The sequence below is a fragment of the Pezoporus flaviventris genome, unplaced genomic scaffold, assembly GCF_033815535.1.
Source record: "Pezoporus flaviventris isolate CSIRO_AGI_PZ_B2104156 unplaced genomic scaffold, CSIRO_AGI_Pfla_v1 ptg000010l, whole genome shotgun sequence".
Taxonomy (NCBI): domain Eukaryota; kingdom Metazoa; phylum Chordata; class Aves; order Psittaciformes; family Psittacidae; genus Pezoporus; species Pezoporus flaviventris.
In genome coordinates this window covers 1496297-1510096 of record NW_026892558.1, presented here as the reverse complement: position 1 = coordinate 1510096, position 13800 = coordinate 1496297, and the positions used below count along the sequence as shown (strand labels likewise).

The 13800-nt window shown below is 47.3% G+C and overlaps 1 protein-coding gene across 1 annotated transcript; it reads left to right on the top strand.

Annotated features, from left to right (window-relative positions):
* The first annotated feature begins 3419 nt into the window (after positions 1 to 3419).
* On the top strand, positions 3420 to 12937 carry LIPG (lipase G, endothelial type). Its single transcript, XM_061450480.1, has 10 exons — positions 3420 to 3516; positions 3602 to 3783; positions 4570 to 4749; positions 5715 to 5826; positions 6962 to 7186; positions 7637 to 7879; positions 8359 to 8479; positions 9048 to 9266; positions 10174 to 10266; positions 11847 to 12937. The coding sequence occupies exons 1-10, from the start codon at positions 3441 to 3443 to the stop codon at positions 11866 to 11868; spliced, it is 1473 nt and encodes a 490-aa protein (XP_061306464.1). The 5' UTR covers positions 3420 to 3440; the 3' UTR covers positions 11869 to 12937.
* Positions 12938 to 13800: the final 863 nt, after the last annotated feature.

The window sequence follows — 13800 nt, the reverse complement described above, 5'->3', positions numbered from 1 at the left end:
CTTTTAAAGTGGATTATTATCCATTTTACCCTGGTTTATTATTTATTACTTATTACAGTATCCAGGAATTCCATCTGGGAACCATGAAATCTCTCCCAGAGAAAAACTAATCAAAACTAGGAATTTCTCCTTAAAATTATTGTGCTTAATGAACTGTTATTTTCCAGTCAGCTCTGGGTGGGTGCCTTTTACCCCCCAGGACATTTGGGTTACAGAGAGGTCAGTGCAGAGCCATACTCTTTGCATTGACACGATGCCCATCACAACCGTTCCTGAGCATCTCCCTGGACCTTTTGGCTGAAGCAGCCAGGAATTATTTGATGTGCTTCTTCCTCGCTGTTGCTAAGTTATTCTCACTCCTGCTGTCATTTGTGGAAGCCAGAGGCAAAGAGCAGGACACTACACAGACAAAAGGAGGACTTGTCTCCACCCATCGCAGCTTTACAATGGCAAGAGGCAGCAGCTGAATGCAAAAGCACAGGAGAAAGAATAAGAAGACGTCAGAGTGGCCGATGGTCTGGCAGGGCTTTGTTGGCACCAGGAATGTCTTTAAATGATGAAGCATTTGGTGATGAGGCTTGGTTGATTCATTTCCTGCAGGAGTAAGGCCGGCTGTGGGCCAGCAGCTGAGAAACCTCTGTCCTTTCTTGTTTAGGCCACCACTGTTGGGATGCTGCTCCTCGGTGGACCACACAGCTGTGGGAGAGGCAGCTCAAAGCCATGCTCCCTAGGGAGATGCAGTTAGTGTCATCTGCAGCCTCCTGAAACAGGAGCTGCTCAAATAGCTCCCAGAACGTGTATTCACTCTGCCAAGTCAGAATGAAGAGGTTCAAGAATGATCCCCAAAAGGAGAAGAGCAGCAGTCCCCCATCATAACCTGCTGTATGAGAGCTAGGAGGAAACCTTTTGGAATGGAATGGAACAGAATCGAAAACAGGACAGAATAGGACAGGACAGGACAGAACAGAACAGAGAAGAACAGAATGGAACAGAGACAAGAACAGAATAAAATATAATAGCATAAAATAGAATAAAATAGAAGAGAAGGATAGGATAAACTAGACTAGAATAGAATAGGCTCTTAGGGTAGTTTGGGTTGGAAGGGACCATAAAGATCATCCAGTTCCAATCCTCTGCCACCTTTTCTCACATCCCTACAACTGCAGAAGTTTCCTGACGTAAGAAGTTTCCTGACGTTCTGTCCATCAGTGAACCAACTGGGACACAAAATAAATCACAGTATCTGGTGGTGGCCTTGGAAGTGCTGGGGTAAACATTGGACTAGATGATGTTAAAGGTCTTTTCCAACTTCATGGAGTCTATGATTTTATTATTACGAAGACCAAAGAATCCCAGACTGGTTTGTGTTGGAAGGGGCCTTAAATCTCATCCAGTTCCAACCTGCTGCCATGTGCAGGGAAACCTTCCACTAGACCAGGTTGCCCCAAGCCCCATCCAACCTGGCCTTCGATATAGAATGGAATATATCAGTTGGACCTCTGATGGTCACCTAGACCCACTGCCAGCCCACGTGGAGTCAGGAGGTGGCTGGGCTGAGCAATGCTCGCAGGCCTGCAGGATAGGAACTCAGCTCACCATGAAAGCACTGCTGGAAAATCAGATCAGTTCTGCCACTGATACCTAATAGTGAGGGCTGAAACAATTCATGTCCCTGATTTCCCGTATTTCCCTTGATATTGACTGGGTTTAGGCCTCCATCTCTTCATCCTCATCTCTGCCCATCATTTGCTGTACCTCTCCCCTGCCGCTGTCTTGCTGTTTTCAAACACCTCAGACCCTAGAGCCTCTTCCTTGCTTTCTGTTGTGGGTTTGGAGGGAAAGGAAGGGGATGATGTCCTAGGGCATCTCCTTCTTACGCTTACACAGCAGTAGAAAATAAAATGTAATCTTATAGGTCATTAGCTTATGGATCAGGCAATAAAAAATTGGGAATAAAGAGCTTTTCACAACTGAGGGTTCAAAGCTATTCATGGCATCACTACTTCCCGACTGTGGAAGCTGGTGGACAGCCAGGTGGGCTTGCCCCATGGGGAGCATCTGATGCCTGTTGGGTCTGTGGAATTCAGAGTGTACAAGATTGCATGTGGATCTGAAAGCCCCAGACCCACACTAGCACCTGGGGTGGGCAGTGGGCGCAGCACAGGCGCGCTGATGGCTCACACAGCCCTTTGTGGTGCTTTGCTTTATCCATCTGAGGAACCAGATTTGGTGGAGCTGCCTGTCCCCGCTGCATCCCGGTGGTGGAGTCACCGTCCCTGCGAGTGTTCGCAGAGACGAGGCCCTCAGTGCCATGGGTTAGTGGTGGCCTTGGCAGTGCTGGGGAGTGCTTGGACTGGATGAGCTTAAAGGGCTTTTCCAACCAAGGTGATTTTATGATTCTATGTATATATGTACGTACATGTACACACACGTACATAGGCACGTACCTGTACGTACACATACATACACAAACACATGTACACACACATACGTAGGCATGTACATGTACATACACATACATACACAAACACACACGTACATGCACATACGTGGGCACATACCTGTACATACACACACACACATGTACACACACACACACACATGTACACACATATACATAGGCACGTACCTGTACGTACACACACATACATACACACACACGTACATACACACATACATAGGCACGTACCTGTAGGTACACACACATACACACACACACATGTACACACACATACATAGGCACGTACCTGTACATACACACACACACATGTACACACACATACATAGGCACGTACCTGTATGTACACATACATACACACACACATGTACACATATAGATAGGCACGTACCTGTACGTACACATACATACACACACACACACATGTACACACACATACGTAGGCACGTACCTGTACGTACACATACATACACACACACATGTACACACACATACATAGGCACGTACCTGTACATACACACACATACACACACACACATGTACACACACATACATAGGCACGTACCTGTACGTACACACACATACACACACACATGTACACACACACGTGTACACACACACATGTACACACACACATGTACACACACACGTGTACACACATAAACACACCTCCTCCTCCCCACTTTCCCGTGTCCCCCCACATTGGGCTCCCCACACGTGACCCCCTCCCCCCGACGGCGCGCGGTTCTTCGTTTATTCTTTGCCTGACGTCACGGAGGGCGTGACCAATGAGAGCGCCGCTGCTGGCCGGCTCCGGCAGGGACCGCCCATCGTGCCATGAGCCCCTTAAAGGGCCCCGCCGCCAGCGGAGCAGCGCTGCTGCCGCCTGTCCCTCCGTCGGTGCGTCCGTCCGTCCATCCATCCATCCCTCCGTCCATCCTTCCACCCATCCGTTCATCCATCCACCCATCCATCCCGAGCCATGCCGGGGCTCGCCCTCCTGCTCTGCTCCGCCGTCATCTGCTGCACCGCGGCGCCGGCTGCGCTGCCGGCCCGAGGTGGGTGAACGCGGTCCCTTCCCTGCGGAGCGCGGGTCCCTCCCTCCCTCCCCGGCGTGACCCCTCGCTCCGCTCCGCTTTGCAGATGCCACCGTCGCCGAGCAGCCTGCGCCGACGGCAGCCGAGCCGCGGGTGAAGTTCTCGCTCCGCTCCGCGTCGCACGCCGGAGAGGAGGGTTGCGCGATCGCCGTCGGTCACAGCAAGTGCCTGGAGGACTGCAGGTTCAACGTGACAGCCAAGACCTTCCTCATCATCCACGGGTGGACCGTAAGTACGGAGCGTCGCGGGATGCTCGGTCTTCAGTCCGTCCGCTCGCAGAGTGTGAAGTGCGCTGTAATTGCTCTGGGGCTCCAGAATATGTGGGATTTGGGACAGCTTTTCCTGTTTTCAGCACTGTGGTCTCTTAGTGTCTGCGCCCGAGGTCCCTGGATCGTTTAATTTAAATTGCATTCTATAGCTCTGTGAAATCACCCAACTTGTTCACAACTGCTAAGACCACATCATGCCTGTATAACGTGAGCATGGTAAGGGGAACTTTGAGGCTTTTCCCTAAAACCCAACTAATCGACCCCTCTGCGGGTGGCACATGTCTCGATACACATGTATAGCCTTTCTGCAATCGTAGCTGTGCGTCTGCAGCCTTGACTTCAGCTGAAAGAAACGGAGGGCTGATAGACTTTACCAAGCTTTCTTCTTCTGGAGTTCATGTGGCCGAGCATGTGGCACGAGGGGACTTAGCTCTGACAGAGCTTACACAGTGCCAGGGCTGGAAAATCATTTTGCAATCCATCAGAATTTCTGAAACCCTTGGGAAAAAGGGAGATAAGGAGGCGTGTAATGCATGCCTCTCACTCCTGCCTTAACCAGCAAGACCCAGAGTCTCTCAAAACCTGTTTTTCTTACACCACTAGTGCAACGCTGAGAAGTAGTGGGGCTTGCAGAGGACCAGCATGCAGCTGGAGCAGGATATGTAAATGATGTGCAAATAACCCAACTGTGAATATGTAATCTGGGTCCTGTGAGATGGAAACTAACACCTGGATCTCCTTCTAGATGAGTGGCATGTTCGAAACCTGGCTGGGCAGCTTGGTATCCGCTCTCCAGAAGAGGGAGAAGGATGCCAACGTGGTGGTGGTGGATTGGCTTTCCCTCGCCCACCAGCTCTACACCGATGCCGTGAACAACACACAGATTGTTGGAAAAAGCATAGCTAGGCTGCTTGACTGGTTACAGGTAACGCGAGTTAAGAACAGCCTCTGTTGTAATGCTCTGTGGGGGAATGTTGCACAAGGGAACGGAGCATTCACCAGCTCCAGCGCTCACGAGCTGGTGTAATCCCAACCCTGAGGCTTGGCGGGGCCGTGGCTCAGAGCTGAGGTGTGTGCTCAGCCCTGTGCTTTCCTGGAGACGCTGCCTTGCGGCGCGCTTGGGTCGGTGATGTTGAGGGGGACTTCCATGGGCAGGGACACCTTCCACTAGAGCAGCTTGCTCCAAGCCCCTGTGTCCAACCTGGCCTTGAACACTGCCAGGGATGGGGCAGCCACTCTCTGGGTACCCTGTGCTAGTGCTTCAGCACCCTCACAGGGAAGAACTTCTTTCTTATATCTATTCTGAACTTTCCCTGTCTCAGTTTTAACCCGTTACCCCTTGTCCTATCACTGCAGTCCCTGATGAAGAGTCCCTCTCCAGCACCCTTGTAGCCCCCTTCAGACACTGGAAGCTGCTCTGAGGTCTCCACGCAGCTTCTCTTCTCCAGCTTGAGCAGCCCCAGTGTTCTCAGCCTGTTGAGAGGTGCTTCAGGCCCTGATCATTCTTGTGTCTTCCTCTGCACTTGCTCCAGCAGTTCCATTTAGGAGTCCTGCTTGAGCAAGTTAGGAGCTGGGCATTCAAAGTTAACCTTGGCTTCCAACAGGTTGGAAAAGAGAAAAGGCCCATGGTGTAGTACCATGGAGTCTGTGGCCAGTACAGAGGTCTGCTGCTCAAAGGAAGAGTATCATAATCGGGGTTGGAAGCTGGGTACTGTGGCTGGGGGCAAATGACAAGTGCCATCCAAATCCTTCATTGTGTCTTGATGGAATAAGAATGAAGCATGCTTGTCTGCCCCCTCGCTCCAGTCACTTCTTGGAACTGGACTTTATAGTCCTGCAGATGCCCTCAAAGACAGGGGAGAAGATTATCACACCTCTTCTTCCATGCAGGAGACCCCACTCTTCCAGCTCGAGAACGTCCACCTGATCGGGTACAGCCTGGGCGCTCACGTGGCTGGCTTTGCTGGTAACCACGTCCATGGGACAATAGGCAGGATTACAGGCAAGTGGCTTTTTAAGTGGTCTCTTACCTTCTCTTAACAGCAGGGCATTTCCCCGAAGAGGCTCATTTCCTGTGTTGCTTCGATGCTGTTTTGGGCTTGCACATTCAGAAATGACAAGTTTCCTACCTGTGGCAGCAGTGGGGAGCATGGGTCCTTTCACATGAGGAAGTGTCTTCATTTTGAACCCTTAAGTGCGTGTGTGTGGGGTCAATGAAAAAACCTTTCAGAGCATAACCTGATCACGAACCCACATTTGTCTTCAAATTTACCTCAAACAAGCCCAACTCAAACTCTTACTGTCCAAATCCTAAGCTCCTGAGTGATACTGGGTTTTGTAATTACAGCTCAGAACTAGTGGAAGTGAGAACTATTGGGTGCTGTTTGTCCCGTGGGATGTTTGATCAAAAAACCCAAAACCCACCAACCCCAACCCCTCATTCTGAAAATATGTTGAAGAGAATGCTTCTGACTCCAGAGGAAAGCTGATTTCAATATGAGAGAACTTAAAGCATCGTACAAGGGGTTGCATTAAGCGCTTAGATGCGACACTGGCAGTGAGAATTCCTCAGAACCTAGCAGTAAATATGTGTATTTAGTTAAGCAGAGGAAAAGAAAAGAAAAATCACTGAACAGTCAAGTTTAGGAATGGCTCAAGAGCACAGCTTCAGGTGGCAGTGAGGTTGGCAGAACCTCCCAAACCCTTCATGGGATCTCAGATGCAGGGATTACCTGGCTGCTGCTTAAACTGGTATTAGTTGCTCCGTATGCCCAGTCTGAAAATAGACAAAGCCAAGGTAGCTTTGGCTACTACTGGTCTCTGTGTGGTGCTAGACCTCTTCTGGTGTTCTTCACTGTGACCTAGAAAAAACTTGTTGCTTCTGACAGGCATTCTGAAACCATTGCTGTAGGGCAGACTGTTGCTACTACAGAGTTGTATTGTACCAAAAGTGGCATGGGACATCTTCATTTGTTCCCTCAGTGAGCCCATGGTGAAGAGACCTAGGGGGACAGCATCAGCTATGAGGCAGGGACTGTCTGTGTTAGCAAGGCTGCTAGCAGCAGGCTCCTGGCTGTATTCTGTATGAAATAACCCAGTTTCTTACCTGGCATCTTGCATACTGTCTCTAACACCAGGTTTGGATCCCGCTGGCCCTATGTTTGAAGGAGTGGACCCTAGCAAGCGCCTCTCCCCCGATGATGCTAACTTTGTGGATGTCCTTCACACCTACACAAGGGAAACACTAGGTGTTAGCATTGGGATCCAGATGCCTGTAGGCCATGTTGACATCTACCCCAATGGGGGAGACTTCCAGCCTGGCTGTGGTTTAAGTGATGTCTTGGGAGCAATTGCCTATGGGAGTAAGTTCTCATTACTTACTTTGCCTCTGGTCAGTGCAGACTCCTCACAAATAGACTTGGGTTGATGCTGGGGGATGATCTGGTTTACAAGAGCACAGAAAACTATTTTTTCCTTCTAAACTGCCTGCTGGAGGTAGTTGCTAGAAACTAGACCTGCTTTTAATTCTGAAGTAGCATGTTCTCACTCTAACACTTGATCATGAGCTATGGTCATTTTGTGCTGGGTCTAAAATCCTCTTTAAAGCTTTCTTCATAGTAGAGACAAAACAAATGGCCTTCTTCACTTGTCTTCCGCTAACCTCTTGAATTGCTACTGTTCGGATCACGTTCACATTTGGCAATGCTCAGCTCATGCTGGGCTGCAAAAAGGCATAGCTCACTGTACCTTACCAGCTGCTGGGGTGGCAAGTGCCTAAGCAAAACGTTTCTCTTGCAACTCTGCCTCTCTAGCGATCGGTGAAGTGGTTAAATGTGAGCACGAGCGGTCTGTGCACCTCTTCGTGGACTCCCTCGTGAACCAGGACAAACAGAGCTTCGCGTTCCAATGCACCGACTCCAGCCGCTTCAAGAAGGGCATCTGCCTGAGCTGCCGGAAGAACCGCTGCAACGGCATCGGCTACAATGCCAGGAAAACACGGAACAGAAGGAACAGCAAGATGTACTTGAAAACAAGAGCTGACATGCCGTTCAAAGGTGTGCTTCCTTCTTAGAAAGAGCACAGTCTCCTCTCTAAGAGCAGGCTCCAAAGTCAGTGTTGGGAAAGACGTGGAAGAGTGGCATCACCTTAAAGCAGCGCAGCACCAGGTCTTAGTCTTTTGCTGTTACCTGGCTGCATTGCTGTCCTGTGGCATCACAGTGATCCTTCCTCCATGGAAAATCAGCAGGGCTCTGGACATAAGGATGCTCAAAAGAGCTGTAGTGCAGTTTTCACATGTCATACAAGACCACCCCAGCCTTAGAGCAGTGTAAGGTTTGGGGAACTTTCCCCAGGGTGGACCTGCTGTTGTTGTGGTGTAAATATCAACTCTGTAAAGAGTAAGGGCAAGGAAAAGCAATTGATGATAAAGAAAGGGTCTGGCCTTTGCCAGCCAACACTATTTCACAAAGAGTAATGCTGAGAAATGTTGTCTCTTAAAGTTAGTTCCATCTGTGCTCTCCGTTTTTCTTTCCAGTCTACCATTATCAGATGAAAATGCATGTCTTCAGCTACCAGGGCTTGGGAGAGGCTGATCCCACTTTCTCCGTCACCCTTTATGGCACCAATGGAGACTCGGAACCTCTCTCTTTAGAAATGTAAGTAAGCTGGCCTGTGGTGTTTAGCTAAGGACGTACTGGGACTAGGCAAGGTGGCATCATTCTTTTCCCTCAGGTAACATTAACCTTGCATCTGAGCCTAGCAACCTCGCTTCATCACCATTCGAAACACTTTTCATTCAGTACTTTAATTATAACTTACTGCTGAAAAAGCAATTTGATGTGCCCAGTCCTCTACATATTAGCCTTTATGGATCATTGTTGAGGTACTTCGTTTTGCTTTTCCCCCTACCATTCGGATGTACTCTGAAATCACCCAGATCTCTGGAGGAACTGTTGACCTCCTTTAGCCTCTTCCAGAAGAAACACAAAGCTTGAAATTACCTTTAAGCTACGGAAGAATGGCTGAGCCAAATGCATGTTGCATTATATTGAGCCAGGGATCTAAGCTTACTTTCTTTAGTGTAATCAGTGATTAACTGGTGACAGGGGAACGTGGAGCACTTGATAAGCTTCAGAGGGCTCTGTTTAACTGCTTGCGTGGAATAAACGAGCATCTGGCATACTTCCATAAGGAAGAGATGTCAAGTCCCTGCTTATCTTTCAGGCTTGATCAAATTGGCCTAAACGCTACTAACACCTTCCTGGTGTATACTGAAAAGGACATGGGTGAACTGATGAAAATAAAGCTCACCTGGGAGGGAACATCTCAGTCATGGTACGACCTATGGAAAGAGCTGAAGAGCTACTGGTATCGGCCTGCAAAGCTTTCCCAGGAGCTGCATATCCGACGTATCCGTGTGAAATCTGGGGAGACGCAGCAGAGGTAATGACTGTGTTAGACTGCATGGGATTTCACTGGAAACCTTGATTCAAAGGAGAAATGCTCAGAATCTAGCAGGAAAAGTTGGGGGTTTGAACTTGATTGGTACTCTGAACTGCCTTTTGCTTTCAGTGTACGAGGTAATGCTCCCTCACAGTGTAGGAGAGTAGGTTACTTGCCAGCATGAGGTTGCAAACTAGGTTTTAAGCAAAACTAGTTACCATATGTGAGATCTGGGATATTCTTTTGCTTTGTTTAGAAAGCTGCCCTGCCTGCCCTCTGGGGACTAAATTAGCCTACTTCAAGATGGTATAGGTCATACCAAAAAGGTTAAAGCACCAAAAAATGAGACAGGACCAAAAATACTGAAACATAGATAGGCATGGTTATTATTTACACCCATAATGTGCTGATTTGGCACAAACCAGATCTAAAACTGCAACCATTAACATGGTGACAACAACTCCTTAGTGTTCCTGAGATGTCTATAACTGGAAAGCTACCTGAACAGCCAACAAAAAGCTGCCAAGCATGCAGCCTGCACTCCCAAATCTCATGTTAATATTGTTCTGAAGGTAATCCAGATCTATCAAAGAACAGCAGTTGATACTGGCAATTTCCCACATTTCTCAAAGCTTTCTAAAACATCTGCTATCATCTGTTAGGTATTTCTGCGTCCCAGTTTCTACAATTTATGAAACATAGGGGTAGTAGAAGCAAGGATTCTCAAATAAAAAATAAAGTAGGAAATAAAACAGCAGTTCAACAGGCTAATGGTGTATCAAGGTACTCCACAGGAAGAATGTCAGATCAAACAACTTGTCCTAGAATTAGCTGCAATCTGTATTACATGTTTGCTAATCATGGAGGCAAAAGGTACCTTTTATTGACTTCTGATTCCGCCTCTTAGGTTTGCTTTCTGTGTGGAGGATGCCCAGCTAACCAGTATAACTCCTGGTAAGGAGCTCTGGTTTGTGAAGTGCACAGAGGAATGGCAAAAAAGGTAGGAAAAAATCAGCTAAGAGAAATCCTGTCTGGTGCATGCGGCTGTGCTGGATGAGTGGAGCCAGATTTTTAGGTTTTTTTTTTGGTTTAGATTCCTGGAACTTCTTCTTCTTTCAGGAGAAAGTTAATAAATTCTAGCCAAGATTCACAGCTATTAGAGTTAATTTTCATGTGTGCCTTCAACTGTCACTAGCTAGGTGATATTCTTCTGACTTCTGATGATGGTTTGTCATCTTGTACCTTTACATGCTTACTACCAAGTGAGTATAACACAATCCTTAGGCCCAAAGAACCCATCTGCTTGCTGTTACGATAGACGCTCAAAATGAGGTGCTACCACTTGCAATAGTGCAGAGCTAATTAGGAGCATCTATTAACTGCCCTGTAAAACAGAAGAAAGGTGGGAGTGCAGGGCATTGCCTCACAGATCTTTTCAGCATGGTAGAAGACCTCGAGCTGCCAATAAATCTCTTTGATTAAAGTTTGAACTCAACTGCATGAGCAAGACACAGCTGAGGTCTTGTTCTGGCATTACAGTAATGACTTTTACTGCTTCATCTCCAGCTATGCTAGTCTCTTCTGGTTCAGAAGAGTGCAAACTCAGCCACTGACAGAGCATCTCAGCCCTGCTTAACCTCTGGGGGCCTTTTCAGACACTTAGGATCAGTTCTCAGAGCTTGACTAACAGTAAATCTGGTCCTAGCAGTGATAGCTTGATTGCTTCAGACTGCCTCTAGTCGTGTTCTGAATGAATCCCCAATGCTTCAGATGAAACTCAGCCTTTTGCTCTCTTTCTTACTTTCCAATTTGTAAACTTAAAGCTTTGTCACTTCCAATCCGGAGACAAAGTGCATGTTAGGGCTAGCAAAGCACTGTGGAAGTTGTGCTTTGCACAGCCCTCTTGGGCAGCAGAGCTCAGCTCAGAAATGCAAGCTGGTTCCAGGTTTGGCAAAACCCATCAAGCTGTGCTACATACAGTAGCAAGCAATTCTGTGAATGGAGCCTCTGTGCAAAAACTTGTTGCTCTGCCACAGAGTTGTGAAAGATCAAGTAAACATTCCTGCAGGTACAATAAAAGGCTGGTTTGATACGCCTCTCTGTAACCCCCATAAAGCAGAATTGCTGGCAGATGTGCCCTTCCTCCTTCCTCGTGGAGTACAGCTTTTACACGAGGCAGATAAGAGCTCCAACACGTTGTGTTTTCTAGGAAATGATCCTTCCCAGAGATCACGAGCAGTTACTTGCTCTTTGCTCTCCATTCCTGCCAAGTCACTGCATGATTATAATTCCCTGCTTGGAGACTGCGTCTGCATACATCTGTTCACTCTGGATGGATCTGAACAGGCAGAGTCTAGCATCAAGACCTGTAATTTCTCTTTGCAGCCTACTTGTGTGCATAATGTCTGCTTCAGGCTCTCACTGAGCAGCTACTGAGCAAAGTGCTGCTTTGTCAGAGTAAAATACCAACCTGTACTGTCCAAACCTGTTCTTAGTGTCCCAGAGTTTCTTAGGAATTCTCTATTACTCCTCCTATCTTCTGCATTTAACTGTATTTTTTCCTCTCTCTGCTTTTCCCAGATCTGTTTCAAATGTGCTCTGAAGACTTCTTTAAAGACACCGCTGGGCAACCTAGGTGGCTACAGAGATGGCAAGATCCTTTGGCAAAACTCTGGCTTGGATCTAGAATAACTAAACCAATGTTATCACTTCCCCAAGAAGCCTGGTTTGTGCATTTAAACTTACCCTGACCTGTTACACATTGCATTTCCTGCCCTGCATTTCCCGTTAACTAGAACTATGGATGAGATCTTCACAGATCTAGAGCTCAGCAATGATCTACTGGTTTGCCAACCACTGGAGTTGAGAAGGTAATAGTGCTAGCTGCCCATCACACTGTTGGCAACAGAGCTGTCAAAAACAGATTAGGATCTAGCATAGAAGTTAATGTGGGTCCAATAGCACTATGGGCTATGGAAAGATGAGATCAGCACAGGTCAAGTGTTTGGGGATATTCAGGGGAGGAATATGGGGATAAGCACAATGCCACTTACAATTTGTCCTTTGCTTGCCTTAAAAATAACCTGTTCTCTATCTGGCTGATATTTAAATCTCTGTATTTTACCTTATCAGAAGGTGGTACTCCGTCCTCACGGTACCTAGGGCAGAACACGTTGCAGATGGCAGACGATGGTGTTGGCAGCTGCTCCTTGCTCTGGGTCACTGTCTGCGGTGAGACTGCCCAGTCCCACGTGTTGATCTCTTTGTAAGAGGCAAAAAGCAGCTGCCTCACCACTGACTGTAAGGGAGGAGGAAGGTAATGAACCGTGATTGCTTCAGAAGAGCTTTGCACCAGTCCCTTTAACTACTGAGAACACATTCACCTCTGTCCTGGTGCTGCTCTGGTACCAGTGCACAGTTAAGACCTTATCTTTCGCTGAATTACTCAACTGAGCCAAACAGACAACATCCTACCCCCATTGCCTAATGGCAGATCCCGGTTGGATTCCCTGGTGCCAGGTGAACTTGGCTTTGCTCTGAGCTGGGCAGACTGAAGCTGTCCTGCTTGCTACAGCAGAGTGGACCTTGCCAGAGGTGAACTACATTATTATCTGCTTTTGGGAAGGAGACTCGGTGGAACGACTCTTGAATTTCGGCGTGCAGAAATGCAGTCTCGAAGAGTGGTGTTGCCAGATCTGAAGACTTAACAAGTCCTTTTGAGGCCTGCAATTCTCCGAGATTTTGTAGAGCTTCAATCCAACCAAAGCAAGCACATTGGAGATATTTCTGTTTCTTTTTCTTTTCCTTTTTTTTTTTTTTTTTTTTTTTTGGTTGATTGGGTTGTTTTGGTTTGGTTTGGTTTTGTTTTTCTTTTTGGGTTTTGCTTTTTTTTTTCCATGGTATTGTGCAAAGGCTTCAATAACTGAAGCCTTTGGTATCTGTGACTTGTCACCGTGCCATGTTTAGAGTGATTTTAAAGCCCTGTTTGTATATTGTGTTTTTTGTATGACTTAAAACATAATTTATTTCTTGTATTGTATATATGTAAAGTTTTAGTTTCGAGTAACAGTTTTTATTAAGCCTTAAGACAAAAAATAAAGGGCTTCATAAAAATCTTTGAAATATCATTATTGATCTACCACAAGCTTACACGTGCCTTGCCAGAACAAGAGCCCCTGGCAGTCTTGTCCCTCTCCTGCAGGAATGAGAACACAATGGCAGAGCAGCAGCCAGGTAGGTGCCCTTATCCAGCACCCTCCTGCCACATCCTCTGCAGGCTGTGTGGCCAAAGTAGGCTTGTTCTCTCCATCCATACACTACAATGTGCCTTCAGGAGTGGAGTAAAGTCACTCCGTATCTACTCCCATGTTGTCTGTAGCTCCTGAGCTGTCCATCATACAACATTGGAGGTTTATTCTGAGCTTTAGCCTAGCAGCAAGGACATGATTTCACTGGTGCCCAAGGGATCATCTGTTTTTTTGGCGCAGGGAATTTCACAAGATAAAAATCCCTGTCTGGGTAACATCAGAGGGGC